This window comes from Marmota monax, unplaced genomic scaffold (assembly GCF_021218885.2).
Source record: "Marmota monax isolate L192 unplaced genomic scaffold, Marmota_monax_Labrador192_F-V1.1 WCK01_AAM20220418_F8-fsc00148, whole genome shotgun sequence".
Taxonomy (NCBI): domain Eukaryota; kingdom Metazoa; phylum Chordata; class Mammalia; order Rodentia; family Sciuridae; genus Marmota; species Marmota monax.
In genome coordinates, this window is record NW_026693034.1 from 645,683 (window position 1) to 662,318 (window position 16,636).

Genomic DNA, 16,636 nt, shown 5'->3' on the forward strand with positions numbered 1-16,636 from the left:
AGACCGACACCACTTCCTTACTGAGGGGCCAACAGTAAGCATATACACTGTGCTGGGTGCAGGCTATGGGGGACAGGCTGGGGAGGGCAATGTCATGTCCAGGATCCCCTAGATGGGCTGAATCTGGATGAATAGGCATCACCCAACAGCTGACAGGGGTGAGACCTGCCAGCTTTGGGTACAAGGGCCCGTCTAGGCAGCACCACTGCTCTTTGAGATTCTCTTTCAAAGAGATGAGAAAGCACCAATCACCGCTTTATGCCAGGCAGCTAGTGCAGCCTGTGGGTCTCCCCAGCACACAGTCCCCATAAGTAATGAGACACCGCTTAAAAAACAAGCTTTAATCAACTTCATAAAAATTGTTCTTGTAATTGAACTTTGATAGGCCCACTTGCCCAGCAGGTTGCAGGTGATGGTTTCACATTTTCCAGGCTCAAGGGCAGGGCAGTCTCCTCTGCATGCCACAGGTGTCTGAGTGACAGTACAGACTCTTGATCAGCAGGAGGTAGGCGCAAATGGATCAGCTATTTAAAGGGTGGTGTGTGGCTCTAGCTGAAGAATACCTTCAACATCATCAGGGCCCCATGAGAAAATAAGCCCAGAAGACAGAACCTCAAATTAGAGAGCCCTGCAGCCCTCAACTGCTGCCACCTGGGCCCAGGGCTAGGCTGAGGCAGTGAGTGCACTGAGTTTGTCAGGAAGGGCTCCCTTGTTCAAATCACATTGATAGGCACAGCTTCAGGATTCAGCAGGACGCGGTGGAAGCTGGCATGACCTGCCACAGCTCTGAATGATCCACCAATCCCCGGGCTCTCCAAGAACTGGTGTTTAAGGAGCCCCTGAGGGGAAAGGCCACCTTCCACACACAACAGCATAGCACAAGCCCTTCCTCAACTACATCCTCCCCCTGGAGGGTAGGTGTGCAGGGAGTCCCAGAAAAAGAGGCGTGGAAGCCCAGGCAAACATGATGTCGACTTGGGGACACAACGAAGCACATGTCCCTTTTTAAAAAGAGATTACAGCAAAATGATAGGAAACTTAACAGTTGTGGCCCCTCAGAATGACAAGCCCCAGTGAGCATGCTTGCCGGCTTTAGTCAGCTGCACCAACACTACATTCAGCAGGCAGTGCACACACCCAACAGCAGGGCCCCTCAGGCTGCTCTGAGCTGACTCCAGCTGCCATCACTGTCCACTGAGAAAGGCCAAGTGCCCTTTGGTGCATCTGTTGGCGTAGTGTCCTTTTTCACCACACTGGGAACAGCAGAAGGGGAAGGAGAGAGAAAAATACAACACCATTTTCAAATGTAATTTTCAACTAAGGCAGTACCCACCAAATACCAAGCTAGGGAGAACCCTGAAATTCTGTGGCAAGATTTCTTTTCAAACACAAGCAGAGGAATCTCAAGAAAGGTGCAGTGGTACAGAAACTGCAGCCAGCAAGGTCACCAGAGCGACCTGAGAGCCCAGCAAGGTGCCCCTTCAGCCTGTACCTCACCTGCACCAGACCTGGGCCTGCCTGGGAAGGACTCACAAGTGGGTGGCAGGACGAAGAGAAGTCCACGGCATCAGAGCTCTCGGCCCTCTCTGCACACAGGCCAGTCAGTCACTTACCTCTGAGCCAACGTCTGGGGCCTCCCTGAGGAGATGGGGAGGGAACAATGCAAGAGAAGCTACCAGGCTCCTTCCCCAGCTTTGGGAGCCATGGCTGTGGACACAGGGTGGGCTGTACTGATGCTTTCCCTCCTGTTTTTTTTTTTTTTTTTTTAAAGTACTGCAGATTGAACCTGGGGGCGCTTAACTACTGAGCCACATCCCTAGTCCTTTTTTATATTTTATTTAGAGACAGGGTTTTGCTAAGTTGCTGAGGGCCTCCCTAAATTGCTGAAGCTAGCTTTGAACTCTCAATCCTCCTACTTTAGCCTCTAGAGCCTCTGGGATTATAGGTGTGTGCCACTGTGCTCGGCTCCCTCCTGGCTCCTGCACAACTGTCTAAGCTACCCATGAGAACAGGTTTTAATCACAGGGTCAAAGATGGGACAATGATTAGACTTGGGTGAGTGGAGCTGATAGCGTCACCTCTGACACATCTAACACTGACCCTGATTTATATTGGCTGATTATCCAGGACCTCCCATAGTGTCTCTATCCTTGTGAGACTTAAAACAGAAGGGAAATCTAAGTGAATGGCAACCTCAAGCATGAAACAGAGGCTCAAGAGGCATCTGGAGGGTGCAGATGCTAATCCCCATTGCCCTCCCCAACTCTGTTCCCATAATCCCCACTCCCTCCTTCCCTGGTGTGTAACAATATAAAGGGGTTCTACTATCCTTACCCAGTGCCCCTATTTATTCTGTTATCCTACACTGCAGTCTCATGTTTTTAAGATCTGTTTAATCTGTAGGTGTGACTTCATGGATAATTGGCCCTTAGGCTAATATGATCATCAGAAAGCATAACCACAAGGCCCCACTCCCAGGACCCAGCACATTCATTGGTCTTCATAGTTGTTCCCAGGAATCTAGGATTCACATGAAGTATTTTTAATATTAACAGCATGAGCCGAGCGCAGTGGTGCACACCTGTAATCCCAGTGACTTGGGAGGCTAAGACAGGAGAATCTCAAGTTCTAGATCAGCCTCAGCAATTTAGTAAGGCATGCCTTCCACCCATCTTGCCTTTTCCAGATCTTTCCCTTTCCTTGCTCGTCTCACATCTTAAGGCTTAGGCTCAGAACTTTCCCCAGAGAGGCTTTCTCTGAATCCAGATGCACTTTTCCTTGAGTGCTTTTAAAGCACTTGCCTTCTTCAGCCCCAGGAATGCATGTTTCTGCTGGACAGAGCAGCTCAAGGAATGCCTGGCTGCTGTGGCAGAGTCCTGGGGCTCAGTCTTTCCTGAGGACAAGCTGGATGGACATTTTAAGTACATGCCCTTTGACTTAGAACTCCCTCTTGCATACATGGATGCCAGTGACATCAGACAAGAGCTCACAAATGATACAGCACTGTTATTAGGAGCAAAAGAACAAATCGAGTGCAATGACGCACACCCATATTCCCCATACTTGGGAGGCTCGGCAGGAAGATTGCAAGTTCAAGGACTGCCTTAGCTACTTAATGAGACCCTGCTGCAAAAATTTCAAAAACTGAAGTAGTGGAGTAAAAAAACATTCTTTCTGTTGTTTGTTTTTATTATTATTGTTTTTGGTACTAGGGATTGAACCCAGGGGCACCTAACCATTAAACCACGTCTGCAGTCCTTTTTTATCTTGAGACAGGGTCTTGCTAAGTTGCTTTTAGGGCTTCCCTAAATTGCTGAGGCTGGCTTTGAACTTGTGATTCTCCTGCCTCAGCCTCCTGAGCTGCTAGAATCATAGGCATGTGCCACTGTGTCTTTTTTTTTTTTTTTGGTTCAGGGGATTGAGTCCTGGACCTTGCACATGCTAGAAAAGTACTCTACCACTGAGCTACACCCCCAAGCCCCTTTTATTTTTTTCTTTTGAGACAGTTTCACCAAGTTATCAAGGCTGGCCTTGAACTTATGAACCTCCTGCCACAGCCTCCTGAGTTACTTGGATTATAGATGTGCACCACTATATCCAGCTATGTTTTCTGAGTTTTTAAACATGAACTCATTCTTTGGAACTCTGTGGGGATTCTGTATGGCTAGGGTTGAGAATATACCCCTCAGAGCTCCTTCTGGGAGCCCGGGTATACTCCAAGGAAGCCAATTATAGATTAAACTCAGTTTGTGACTTTTAGCTCTCACCAAGGATGTGAACACAGGCCCCAAATCATGTAAGGATCAGCTACCAACTACCTGTTCTCAGGAATTGTTTCTCCTTTCCACCCACAGCCAGGAATGAGAAAGTTTTCTAGTAGATTTGTTTAAATTCACCCTTTCCCCGAGTGTCCCACTTTAGGTTAAGAGGTGTGGAGTGTGTGTTCCCAATCCAGTTCCTCCATCATAGGCAAAAAGCTTTGTCCTATTCCCTTGAGTGTGCCTGGATGCATGATCTAAGGATGCCTGTGGGGCAGACAAAGCTTCAAGGATCACTCTTCGTTGGATTTGTTTCCATTTTGTTCCCTAGCACTTAAAGATCTCTCGTTTCCTTGCAAGCACAGTCCACTCATTTAGCAGCAATATTTTATTACCCTGCACCATATCTTGATGTGTTGGAGGAAGTAGGATGGTCTCCAGACTACTATAGTGGCCCACCATTATTTTTACAATCAGCAAAAACCAAAGTTTTCACTTTTCAAAAGTAACCAACCACACATCTGGGGAAGGAGGGAATGGTCAATGACCAGAGAGAAGACCCCACCCTGTCCCCAAGTCCTGGGACTCACCTTGTAACAAGTGACCTGCTCCAGCGGCCGGGGTCCCCGGTTGCCTGCACTGCTGTTTTGACTCTGCATGACCCCGATGACCTGCGGGGCTCTCTGCTGATTGGGAGAAGAGTTCTGACTCGTTAACTGGATCAAGGAGGACGACCTTTGTAATGGCGGATTGTTACTTTGCTGGAAAGAGTTACACAACACGGTTTTACTGTGGAAAACACGTGCACGCAGACTACCAATGGGAACAGGAAAAAAGGGCGGGACTGCTCCCGCATGACCAGCAGGAAGAGGGCTTCCGCGATGGCCCAGCTCAGGAGTGGGCAGAAAAGAAACTTGTGGTGATGATGGCAGGAGCTGCTGCCCGAAAAACACCATGCAGACACACAAAAACGAAAAATAAAAGTAGAAAACAAAACACCAAAGAGACAAGAGGAGGTCTCTGGGGCAGTGGGGCGAGGGCATGATCAGGCCTTACTTTTGTTTCTGAGGTTCTAGCTTCAGGTCAGGATGAACGCTTGGTTCAGCCAGATGTTTAGCAGCCTACACGGCGAGCAACAGTCACAGAAAAACAGTTGGAGCCTGACATGCTGACCTGTGTTCTAGGGGCTGAGAGGGCCTTCCTCTAGAGAGTAGCAAGAAGGAGGGGGATGGAGGCTCCTGGGACAGGGATTCCTCAGCAAGGCTACCTCTCAATGAGGTGGGTTCTTGGCTCTGGCCCTCTAAATGCAGGACCCAAGCTAGGAACCTCAGGCTGTCAGCTGCATCCCTGCCCAGGAATTCCTGCCTTTCCTAAAGGTGGGGATCTGTGGAGGCCAAGTGCAGTCACATCCCTTCATGGATGCTCAGCTCATGACAATGAAGAAGAATGGGAGGGGCTTTGGCAACTGACTCAGAGCCCAACCAGGCAGGAGGTGAGGCTTCAAGATTGGCAGACCAGTTTACACAGAGGGCCTACTGGAGGCCCAGCCTAACACCTGGGCCAGCCCTTCCTCTGGGCCCAGTCTCCCACTCTGGTAATCAAACCCACACAGCCCTTGATTTTGGGGGGCTGCTGCAGATCCTCATTTGTTGATGGCATTTCCTTCTCTCCCTGTGCTTGAGGGGACCAACAAACTGCACTGTGGGCCTGAATAGACAACTGGAACCAGCTAGTCCTTCAGCCCTATTCTTGGTTGGAACCTCCAAGGAGCAGCGATGTTACTGGCCAAAGAACAGTTGGCCTTGGTTGTGCTCCTTCATCAAGCCCCTTCCTGCTGGTGCCCCTCAGGTAAGTCTTTCTTTAAGAGCCCACTTTCCCCATTTATAAAGGGAAGAACAGAAACAAGAGCAGGAGATGTGGGCCGAGGCCACCCTTTACCCAGCTCCCGAGGCAGGCACTATGGAGCTGCAGTGGCACCATGCCACATTCACACAGTGACACACAATCTTGTTTGCCATCCTGCTCTTGGCCTCATGTTGCTGAGGTTCTAGGTTTGAGGCAAGGGATGAGGCCAAGTGGGAATTCAGCTCTGGCAGAAGCTCTCCATCTTTAGGGAGATATGTGAACTGCTCTCCCTGATTTTTCTGCTAGAACTTGAAGGCACTTCCCTTCTCTCCTGCCTCCTCCCTCACTCTCCTCTCACAGGCCTCCAGCTGGGACTACAGCATACTGTACACTGCAGACTACACACTGAAGTGGCACTGAGTTTCTCTCTGCAGGGCCAGCATGGCCAAGGAGGGGCGTGGGCACGGTACCTTTGTTGGAGGCTGCGTCTGCTGTGGCAGTGGGGGCTGCTCAGTGGTTCCCATAGGCAGTTCAAATCGAGGGCTGGTTACCCGGCAGCCAGAGGGATTGAGAACAGAGAAGAAGGTACGAGAGGAGACAGGTCAGGTTGTGCTTGGAAAACTGCACCTAACCTCTGCCCAAGCAAAAGCAACGCAAATCACTTAGAGGCAGCAAGTCTGGCACTCAGCAATGCCTGTGGAAAGCCACAGAACAGCAGGAAAAACAGAACTGATGGGCCTTGGCTCAGACCCAGCTCTACCTATGCAGAGCTAGGAGACCTTGGGCAAGTGCTGCTCTGAGAAAGGTAAGCACAGGCACACTTGGAGTATGCCTGCTATGGAAGGGCTGTGTGCACAGAAGGCCCCTTCCCCAAAGAGTCTGTCTGGAGTGTCCTAATAATGTATAGGACCTCTTGGTGACATGCTCACCCTGCAAGCAGAAGTTCCCAGACCATCTGCAGGCTCATGGGTGCTCATATAGGGAGTGGACCCCAGTGACAGCATCTGCTACCTACACACAGACAGGGTCCAGGGTCCCCAACAACCAGTAACTGTGCTCTTGCTGCAGGTTCAGCATAGTGGTCAGAGGCAGCACGGGCACTCTGCAGTCTTAACATCACCTCATGCAAAAATCCATCCCTAAGTAACAACTAAGTGAAAGAAATATACTAGGAACTGGGTACAGTGGCACACACCTGTTATCCCAGCAGCTTGGGAGGCTGAGGCAGGAGGATTGTGAGTTCAAAGCCAGACTCAGTAACTTAGCAAGGCCCTAAGCAACTTAACAAAACCTCTCTCTAAATAAAATACGAAAAAGGGCTGGGAGGGTTGGGGTTGTAGCTCAGTGGTAAAGTGCTTGCCTCACGTATGTGAGGCACTGGGTTGGATTCTCTGCACCGTATATAAGTAAATGAATAAAAAAAGGTCCATCAACAACCAAAAAGTAAACAAATAAATAAGGTGTGAGGAGGTACTGAGATGTAGCTCAGTGGTTAAGTGCCCCTGGGTTCAATCCCTGGAGGAAAAAAAAAAAAAAAAGTACACTGGGCTCTAAAGGCCAAGGCAATGCCTCTGAAAGAGTGTCAATAACCCCACTGGGCAAGAAGAATCCAGCTTCAGGGGCCCACAGATCTGTGACCAGGTATCACCACATGCTACTGGCTCTGGCCAGTGACTGAGCCCTGAACCCCAGTGTTTTCAGGTGGGAAGTGAGTACCATCTTTCCCACTTGCCAGAGTTATATGAATTATTTCATATGGAACCACAAGATCAGGACCTACACAAAGAAGGCCCTGAAACTTTAATTCCCTTCCTTTAGGACACAGGTTCCTAAGTTTTTTGTTTTTTTTTTTTGTGGTGCTGAGGATGGGCCTCACACATGCTAGGCAAGTGCTCTACCACTGAGCTATATTCCTAGCCTCGGACACAGGCTCTTACCTGAGGTCCTTAAACCCCCTAAATCATAGCCTATGTGAGAATTTTTCTGGAGCACAGGGTTTAGAGAGCCTTCATCAGATTCCCAGAGGGCACATGACCCATGGAAGGTTAAATGCTGGCCTAGGCAGAGCTGATTTTATGCTCCAGAAGCAGCAGCAGCCATAAGTAGTGATTTCCTCCCTCATCTCCCACTCCTGCCCCAGGCCCTGGTGCTGACATCACCCAGTGACCTAAGCCCAGCTGCAACCAGGAAGGACAAAGGGGCAGCAGCAGGGCTGGGGCCAGAGTACTCACTGCATGAATTTACACGAGGGCCCCTCCGGGCAAAATCCCACGAGGTAATTCACACAGATGACTCTCCGCGTGTGCCGGTGCCTGCACAGGGGACCTGCGGAGCCCAATGTTTGGGTCACTCAGATGCTCCCTCTATAGGGGATACCTTGGTGTCCCTGCTAATAGTTAATAGCCCCACCCAGACTGCCTGGGGTACAGAGAACCAGAGTGTGGCTTCACAGGCTGGCTTGGGCTATCATTCATAGAGGACAACAGGCAGAAAGGCCTCTCTACACTGGGCTCCTCATTAAAACTGCAGGCAAGAATGCCATCTACACAGCCTCTTTGGGAGGCCTGAGGGAAAGGAGTGGTGTGAAAAAGTCTCACTGGCCACAGAATTCAGGTTTCACTGGGATAGGTGGCAAAGATGGAGTTATGTCCCAGGAGCACCAGCTGGCAGCCCTAGGGTGATATGGGCAGAGGGAGGGGTATGGCCTTTCTCCTGGGGCCAAGCCCAGCCTACCCCAGCACTTACCATGCTTGCAGAAGCCACGGTCGTACCAAGGGCAGTCCTTGATCTTGGACTCGGGGTCGATGTGAAGGAAGGGGCACTCCTTATTGCTGCACTCCCCTGCAGGAAACCCAGACATGTGGCCTCCTAGAACAGTGCTAGGAGAGTTCCCAAGGCAAAGAGGGCCCAAGGAGGTCCAGTGTCCAGGCTTGGCCTGGCAAACCCTGAGCCCAGGGCAGAATTTCAGTGGGGCTGTAACAGTTTTTCCCTCACATGCATCATTGCTGCTGAGAGGGATAATGACATCAGCAGAGCCTGGCCCAGGGCAGGCTCTCATCAAAATCCATAGTTCTACCCTTCCCAGAGGACAGTGTAGCAAGCCTGATATGCAAATGCACCTGAGACTAGGGAATTCCCGTTCTACTCTGATCAGCTCTTCCCATCTATGAGCTGGGATGGGGGAAGGTCTAAGGAATTCTAACTTTTAGGACAAACACAGGGAGGATCTGGGAGCTCAAGGCTGGGTCCATGTGGTGGCATGGGATAAGCCTAGATGATGACAACACACGTGGACTAGTGCTTCTCAGAAGTAACCAGCCCAGCTGGCCCCCGGCACCAGGACATACTTACTTTCCTGGCTGACCGCTCACCTCCAGATCTGCTCTGCAACCTATGTTAACCCTTGCTTACGATCGAGAGGACATGCAAACTCCTGCCCTGGCCCACCACAGGCTTAGGGACCCCCTTCTCAACCACTCTGGTTTCCTCTGCTGCCCAAGATGAATCCTTCCTACCCTCCAGTTGCCAGCCCAGGACTCCTCTTCAGAGTCCTTCCCAGGTCTCTCTGCCTAAAGTAGATTCCATGTGGGTCTCACCACTGCTCATTTCCTTCCCAGCACTTTCCATGAAAAATTTTCTTCCTTGTCTCACTGGCTTATCAGCTGCCTCTGTATCCAACCCACTGAAGTAAAAACTCATGGGGCAAGGACCAGTCTGTCCTCTTTACCCCTCTCTCTCCAGTGTGTAGAAGGAAACACCAATACACATCTGTGGACAAGTGACAGAAGTTGCAGGTGATGTGTCTGCATTAAGGCAGGAGCTACAGAGGATAGGCAGGCAGAGGGGATTTCAGAGATGGGCCCAGCAGGAAGGAGGGAACCCTAGGCCAGCCTGCAGAGAGATGCCCTCAAGGGAGAGCTCTGGGGCCAGATGGGAGGCTCAGCCCATTTCCAGCATTGCAGTGGGAGCCATGGGAAGCTGGGAAGGCCAAGTCCTAGTTCTGTCTGTCTGCTTTGACTTCATAGCTTATGCTGCCTCAACAAAACAAGCCACAACTATGATTAATAAGCCAGCAGCCAAGCCTGTTGGGATGCTGAAGTAATTAACATCTCCTCTAACAATAGTGCTTTGAAAGTGCAAAGCAAGCCCAGCACTCAGCTCGCTGCAAAGCCTCCCACAGGCTTCCAACCTCCTGCCCTAGCCCCTACATAGGGCCTGCAGTCCTAGGTCCAGAGCCAGCCCTCGTGATGACCAACAGAGCTTCTTTCTGGGTCACCTTGAAGGTCAGAGCAGTCATAAACCCTGGGGACTAAGCTCTACACCAGCACCACTGCTTCCACTCTGTCCCCTGCTTCTCTACACAAGTCACTCAGGAAAGGTGAGGCCTCATACTCTCTATGCAGAGCTCAAAGCAATCTGTTTTAAGGTGAAGAGGGGGGCTCACTGCCACCAGGAGACCAACTCTGAGGGCTGTGAAGATGGCAAAGATATTACCCCAGATCACATTCCCAGAGATAAGGCACCATCTTAGACCCAGGGGTACTCAATGACCAAGCTGGATGGAGACATGGATTTCAGGGATCAGGCTACCAGGAACAGAAGCAAGGTCTCTGATCGGCTGCGCTGCTTATTTGCTTAATGGGACCCTTGTAAATCTCAGTGTCTAAAAGTACTCCAAACTCTGGAGCACTATAAAGACATGAGGGGCTATCACCATGATACCCCCTCACTACAGAGCCAGTTAGGGCTAGTAGGCACTGCCCAAGTTTCTCATCAGAAACTGGATATTTGGGAGAAGGTAGAGATGCAGCAGGCCCTGAGGAGCTGCTTGGCCCCGGGGTCTGGGTTCTTGGTGCCACCTCCCAAGGTTTCATGCGCCTTACCGAACTTGGAGTAGAAGTAGCACTCGGGCATCTTGGTCATATCATACTCATGCAGGAATTCACACTGGTCCCCTTTCTTGCACAGCCCCCGCAGCCAGTGTTTGCAAACTACTGTCTTCTCACCGCTGATGTGGCGAAATGGGCACATGCCCCCTGCCCAGGAAGAGGGGCCACTGAGTAAGGAGAGGTATGGGCTTGGGGAAATGAAGGCGCCTTCACTCCACACTTCTCTGAACACCTGAAAGCAGCATACCCTAGGAGGTGGTGGAGGTGCCCCTGGCAGAAGGCAACGTGGTTTCAGGCACTATACCAGCAAACATTCTCTTTAACAGTAGTTTTAGTTGTAGATGGACACAAAGCCTTTATTTTATTCATTTATTTTTACGTGGTGCTGAGGATCAAACTCAGTGCTTCACATGTGCTTGCAAGCACTCTACCACTGAGCTACAACTCCAGTTCCCCAGCAAACATTTAACAGTTTAACAGCTCTGTATTTTAGTTTAAGGTGTTTTAGAAAAATATAACTGAAACATCAGATCAGGATTTCATAGATATTACTGTAAGATGAAGGTAAAACAGGCCTAGGTTGGGGTGGGGCTGCAGGGTCAGTTTATTCCTTAATTAAAAATAGTTCCAGTGGTACACTTACACAGGAAAATCACTGGGGTGGTAAAACAAAGACTGGAGTTTGAGAAACCCTAAAGGATAAAGAGGACCACCAAGAGAAGACTAGAGTCCAGACAGGAGTTGTCTCCTATTAGAAGTGCCCACTTTTAAGCCTCCAGATCAACTTTAAAATGGAAGAAATTTAATATATGCAAATGAGGGGAGATGTTCTTCTGCAGCAGGACCTGTACTACCCAAATGTGACAGAGTCATCCTCGGGGAATGTCAGACATAACTGGTATCCTAGCAGGACCACAGGGAAGGCCCAACTAGAAAGAAGCTGTAAGCAGGAAAGATCTATGCTTGCCCTGTCCAGTAGAATTTTCTGTGAGAGTGGAAGGCAATGGCCTACATCTCTGCCGTCCAGTATGACAGCCACTAACCACACATGGCTATTTAGCATTTGAATTATTATTATCTCACTGAGGTACATTTTAAATTTTTTAAATTTCAATTTGAATAGGTCCATGTGGGTAGCGGCTACTGTACTAACAAATAGCTGTGTTAAGGATTGCTGTGGCACACAAGGTGGCTGGTCAGAGGGTAGAATAAATAAGCAAACACATGGAAAAGAGACCAGGAGCCCAGTGGGGGAATGATATCCTGACCACATCGTATGACACTGAGCTAATTCATCTACCTGCTTCAGTGACAAATGACTGCTGTACAACCAAAACTAACCCAAATCATCCTCTAGATCCATCCCCTTGATCTAGTCCTGTGTTCCTTGTCAACTTTCTGATTTAGTTTCCTAAATAAATTTCCCTATAGGGTGAAAAATGCCCAGACATATACGTGCCCAGAATTAACAGACTATCTGGCTCATACAGTGTGTATTGGGACCTGGTTAGTACAAACAAGACCTCAAAAGAAGGAGTATTGCAGGGTCCTTTGCTAAGAAGCCACAGTGGACAGAAAGCCCGAGAGAATGGAATCAAAGAGGCCTATATTCACTGGGCTCAGTCACAGAGTAACTCTGGTACCTTGAGAACATTCCTGGATGCCTCAATGCTGGGGCTTCTTCTCTGCTGAAGTGAGAAGGCAGCATCTGAGCCAGGTTCAATCCTGTGTTTAGATTTGGGGATGCCCCATCAGGTTCCTAGCCTATTCAACTAAGGACATTGTTGGTCTGCAGAAGGCAACACAAGTCAGAGACTTGGTGACCTACAAGTCTGCTAGGGGACAAGGTGGTGAAGGGGCATTTTAGAAAACCGAAGTCTCTTACCTTTGCCACAGGCAGCTTTCAAAAAGAATTCACAGACAGCAGCCCCCGACTCTGTAAAAAGAAAGGGAGCAGCATCAACCAAAGCAAAGTGCCATTGCTATTTGTAATGACTGAAGACAATGGGAAGGGTTTATTCTGGCCTTTGACCTAGGGTACAGGAAACATTAGCAAAAGATGCAAAGCCCAACCAAGTCAGGCGAAAACCACTTATTTCAGTCATTCCCTGCAAATTGAGACATGCACATTGAGACAGAGCATCAGCCAGTGCTGAGAACCTCCTGGAAGTGACCTTTCAAGGTATTAGAAGCTGAAGAGTGGCTTTTCCTCAGATGCCACCCAGGTGCATGGTCCTTCCCAGGAAGCAAAGGTTACATTGGGGTGATACCCTTACTTCATCTGGTGACTAGAAACATACAGGACACCATGGCCTACATCTCTGAGTTCACCTGTATCTACTCTGCTCTTGTCCTGCAGGATGATGAGGTGATTGTCACAGAGAGGATCAATGCCCTCATTAAAGCAGCTGGTATAAATGGTGAACCTTTCCAGCCTGATGCATTTGCAAAGGCCTTGGTCAATATCAACAATGGAGCCTCACTGGCAATGTAGGGGCTGGTGGACCTGCTCTGGCAGCTGATAAGGCACTGGCAGGAGGTCCTGACCTCTCCACCACTGTTACCCTAGCTAAGGAGAAGAAAGCGGAAGAAAGAAGAATCTGAGGACTCTGATGATACTATGGGCTTTGGTCTTTTTGATTAAACCTCTTTTGTAACATCTTCAATAAAAAGCTGAACTTTACTGATATTTTGGGAATCTGCTCTGCAAAAACAAAATAACAACAAGAGTTAAGAGTGGTTGAGGAAGGTAGGATGGAGTACAAGGTCACAAAAATAGGTTAATTACCCCAGCTCAGACCTTCCAGGAGGGCTAATTCATGGCACTTAAGAAGGAGGAAATGATCTCACAGGAAATATCAACAAGCAAATGGGGCCTCTGAAGGGAGACAGGTTACAGGAAAAAGAGGCAGGTGCCTATGAGACGCTAGTCCTGAAGAAAGACTGTAAGTAAAGACATGGATTCAGACCTGCTCTTAATATGCATCATTAACATATCATTACTAAAGGAGCATGGCCTTTCTTTTGCACAGGTGTAGCCAGTTCTGGGAAGGTAAGCAAGACCACAGAGGCAGAGTACAGTAGAAGTCTATGGGACCCTGGGGCCAGCTATTCTGATGAGTCCAGGAATTCACCAGCCACAACTTCTAGGGTAAACTCTCCTTTGCTTCAAGAGCTGTTTTTCCTATTGGCAGGCATTTCAAAATTTCTGAAGAGCCACCAACAGAATATCTGAAACCCATTTGCTAAGCCATAGAAGAGATTCTATGGCTTATAAACAGCAGGTAGATTTTGCTACTATAGAGTTAAGGCTGTTGTATTTAGAGGTGTTACCAGGAAGTTAGAGGAGAGTCATTATTTGCACTTTAAAAAGCTTGAAAAGGGGCTGGGGATATGGCTCAAGTGGTAGCGCGCTGGCATGCATGAGGTACTGGGTTCGATCCTCAGCACCACATAAAAACAAAATAAAAAGATATTGTGCCCACCTAAAGCTAAAAAATAAATATTAAAAAAAAAAAAAAAGCTTGAAAAGTCTTGTGTTAAAAAATCCATCACTGGGGGGGCTGGGGTTGTGGCTCAGTGGCAGAGTGCTTGCCTAGCACACATGAAGCACTATGTTTGATCTGCAGCACTACGTTAAAAAACAAACAAAAAACACCTACATAAACAAAGGTATTGTGTCCATCCATCTACAAGTAAATATATATATTTTTTAAAAATGTATTACTTGCATGCCAGGTGCGGTGGTGTAGCCTGTAATCCCAGCAGCTTGGGAGGTTGACAGGAGGATCACGAGTTCAAAGCCAGCCTCAGCAATGGCGAGGTGCTAAGCAACTCAGTAAGACCCCGTCTCTAAATAAAATACAAAATAGGGCTGGAGATGTGCTTCAGTGGTCATGTACCCTTCAGTTCAATTCCCGGTACCAAAAAAAAATATCACTTGCCAGGCATAGTGGCACACGCCTGTAATCCCAGTGGCTCTGGAGGCTGAGGCAGGAAGATCATGAATTCAAAGCCAGCCTCAGCAACAGTGAGGTGCTTAGCAATTCAATGACTCCCTGTCTCTAAGTAAAATACAAAAAACAGGGCTGGCGATGTGGCTCAGTGGTTGAGTGCCCTTGAGTTCAATCACCAGTACCCCCCAAAAAAGAAAAAAAAAAAAAAAAGTAACACTTAAGAGTATTTAGTCTTGTTCTTTTCAGAGGTTCATTCTTTAAAGTCAGAAATCCACAGTCCTGGGGACTGGTATCAGGGAAATTGAATAAGAGAATACCTCAGGGGCAAAACTGATAGTTCTTCTCAAACTGAGATGGGAATGAACTGCAGGAAGAGGAAGGATTATAGCCTCATTGGGCTTTAGCATAATGAATATGATCACAAACAAACAGTGAGTGCTACCAAGTTTGAGGCCCTGGGCTGGGGAGGCACTTGTGCTGACCTGACCATCCCTAGGAATAGATATGTGGGATCCTTATCATTGCACCTGCTCCCACAGGCTTGTAGAATGATGGAGAGATGAGTTACCTTTCCTGGATTGTTCCATGACCTCAAGCCAGAAAAAGGCTGGGAGTCCTGGTACATGCCTGTAATCTCAACTCTTGGGAGACTGAGGTGGGAGCATTATTTAAGTCCATGCATTCAAGACTAGCCTGGGCAATACAGGGAGAAGGCATATTAAAAACAAAACAAGACAGAAGGACCAAGTGCTATGGTGTATGCCTGTAATCCGAGTTGGCTGGGAGCCTGAGGCAGGGGGGATCACAAGGTTGAGTCCAGCCTCAGCAAAACTTAGGGAGATACCATCTCAAAATAATAATAAAAATAAAGAGAGCTGGAGATGTAGCTGAGTGGTAGAGCACTTACTTAGCACTTGCAAGGCCCTAAATTCAATCCATAGTACCATAGGGGGGAAAAAAGACAGAAGTCCTAGTGTGTGAGTGGATGTGTGTGTGTGTGCAAGATAGTGTGTTTCTGAAGTTGAAGAGTTATTTGCAGGTGTCTGTGTGTGTAAAATAATTTGAATTTGTTTTTTGGGCATAAACATTGTTTGGCACATGAGTATCAGCAGGAGGGGATAGACTCAAGTTGGAAGCCCTGATTGCCAGAAGGGGAATGAGGCTGTAGAGACAGGAAGAATAGCGCCAACTGCAGTCCCCTGGCAGTCATGGGAGAGGGGATGCAACCCTGAAGAGATCTCCTGGCTTTGCCCAAAACTGCTGCCCCACCTGGACCTCTATGAACTCCTTGAGCTTTAGTGTTATAGCATTACCTGTCATTACCTCAGAAAGGAGTTAAGAATTAATCTGCTGAAAGTGAGGATAGAGAAGCCAGGAGCCCCCATGTGAAGACGGAGAGTAGAGGGATCTCAGAACAAGGGTCGATATATCCGCCTGGGTGCAGTAAATGATCTGGAGTTGGGTTTCAGAGGAAAAGCTGATAGATCCAGAACCAGGAGTGATCTCCCAGGAGTGGGGAGTCTTAGGAAAAGAACGGAATCCGAAGGTCTGGTTGTGGGTTTCCTGGAGCGAAGGAGAGCTGGTTCTTCCCTCACTGGGCTCCTGGAACAGCCCGGTTTTGGTGAAAGCAATAAGGCGGCGCTTGGGGTGAGGGAGGTGGGAAGGGACTTCTCTCTGGTTGGAGAAGCGGGTGTGTATGTGGAGGTTTCCAATTTGGGAGAATGCGCCTTCATTCAAGAGTTACGGGGACAACCGACACAGTCCTGCCGCCCTAAAGCTTATCACGAACAGCCCCAGGCGATCCAGGGTCCGAGGAAGAGGCTCCCGGGTCCGGGCGAGGGAGAGGGGTCCCACATGAGGGGAAAGGGCCCGGGACGCTGAGTCTCGGGTCCGAGCTGGTCTCGCCCGCCCACCCGCCCGCCGGGGCCCCGCGCTCACTGTCCATGCCCGGGAAGGGCAGCGGCTGCGCCCCGAGCTGCTGCTCCACGGCGATCTCCAGGTCGAACTTGATGTGGTCCACGCTGGCGATGATTTCCTGCATGGCGGCGGCGGCGGCCCCCCGGCCCGGCTCCCCCTCAGGTCTCTGGCCGCCCGCACCCACTGCCCACCACCGGTCCCGCCACACACGGTCCTCCTCCGCCTTGCCCGCCGCCGCCGCCGCCGCCGCCGCCGCCCGAGGGATGCCGGG

At 49.3% G+C, this 16,636-nt stretch overlaps 1 protein-coding gene and 1 pseudogene across 7 annotated transcripts; one reads left to right on the plus strand and one right to left on the minus strand.

The window, feature by feature from the left end:
- Positions 1-326: 326 nt before the first annotated feature.
- Positions 327-16,578, minus strand: Cpsf4 (cleavage and polyadenylation specific factor 4). 7 transcript variants are annotated; one of them, XM_046453752.2, is made up of 8 exons: positions 16,387-16,567; positions 12,378-12,428; positions 10,487-10,639; positions 8,349-8,444; positions 7,835-7,928; positions 6,074-6,146; positions 4,349-4,519; positions 327-1,253 (listed from the first exon to the last, which is right to left on the minus strand). In XM_046453752.2, exons 1-8 carry the CDS (start codon positions 16,487-16,489, stop codon positions 1,185-1,187), a joined length of 810 nt encoding a protein of 269 aa, XP_046309708.1. In that variant the 5' UTR covers positions 16,490-16,567; the 3' UTR covers positions 327-1,184. The 7 variants fall into 7 exon arrangements, with proteins under 7 accessions (XP_046309708.1, XP_046309710.1, XP_046309709.1 ...); XM_046453754.2 differs by having other exon boundaries at positions 4,349-4,441; positions 16,387-16,563; XM_046453753.2 differs by having other exon boundaries at positions 4,349-4,444; positions 16,387-16,563.
- On the plus strand, positions 12,685-13,136 carry LOC124098799 (large ribosomal subunit protein P1-like; annotated as a pseudogene).
- Positions 16,579-16,636: the final 58 nt, after the last annotated feature.

Excerpts from the sequence above, each read along its gene's own strand:
- Cpsf4 (XM_046453752.2), bottom strand. The coding sequence starts at position 16,489 with ATGCAGGAAATCATCGCCAGCGTGGACCACATCAAGTTCGACCTGGAG. Across the intron at positions 10,640-12,377 it reads GAAAGCTGCCTGTGGCAAAG|GGGGCATGTGCCCATTTCGC; the intron begins GTAAGAGACTTC and ends CTTCCTGGGCAG. Across the intron at positions 6,147-7,834 it reads CCCTCGTGTAAATTCATGCA|CCCTCGATTTGAACTGCCTA; the intron begins GTGAGTACTCTG and ends CCGGGTAACCAG.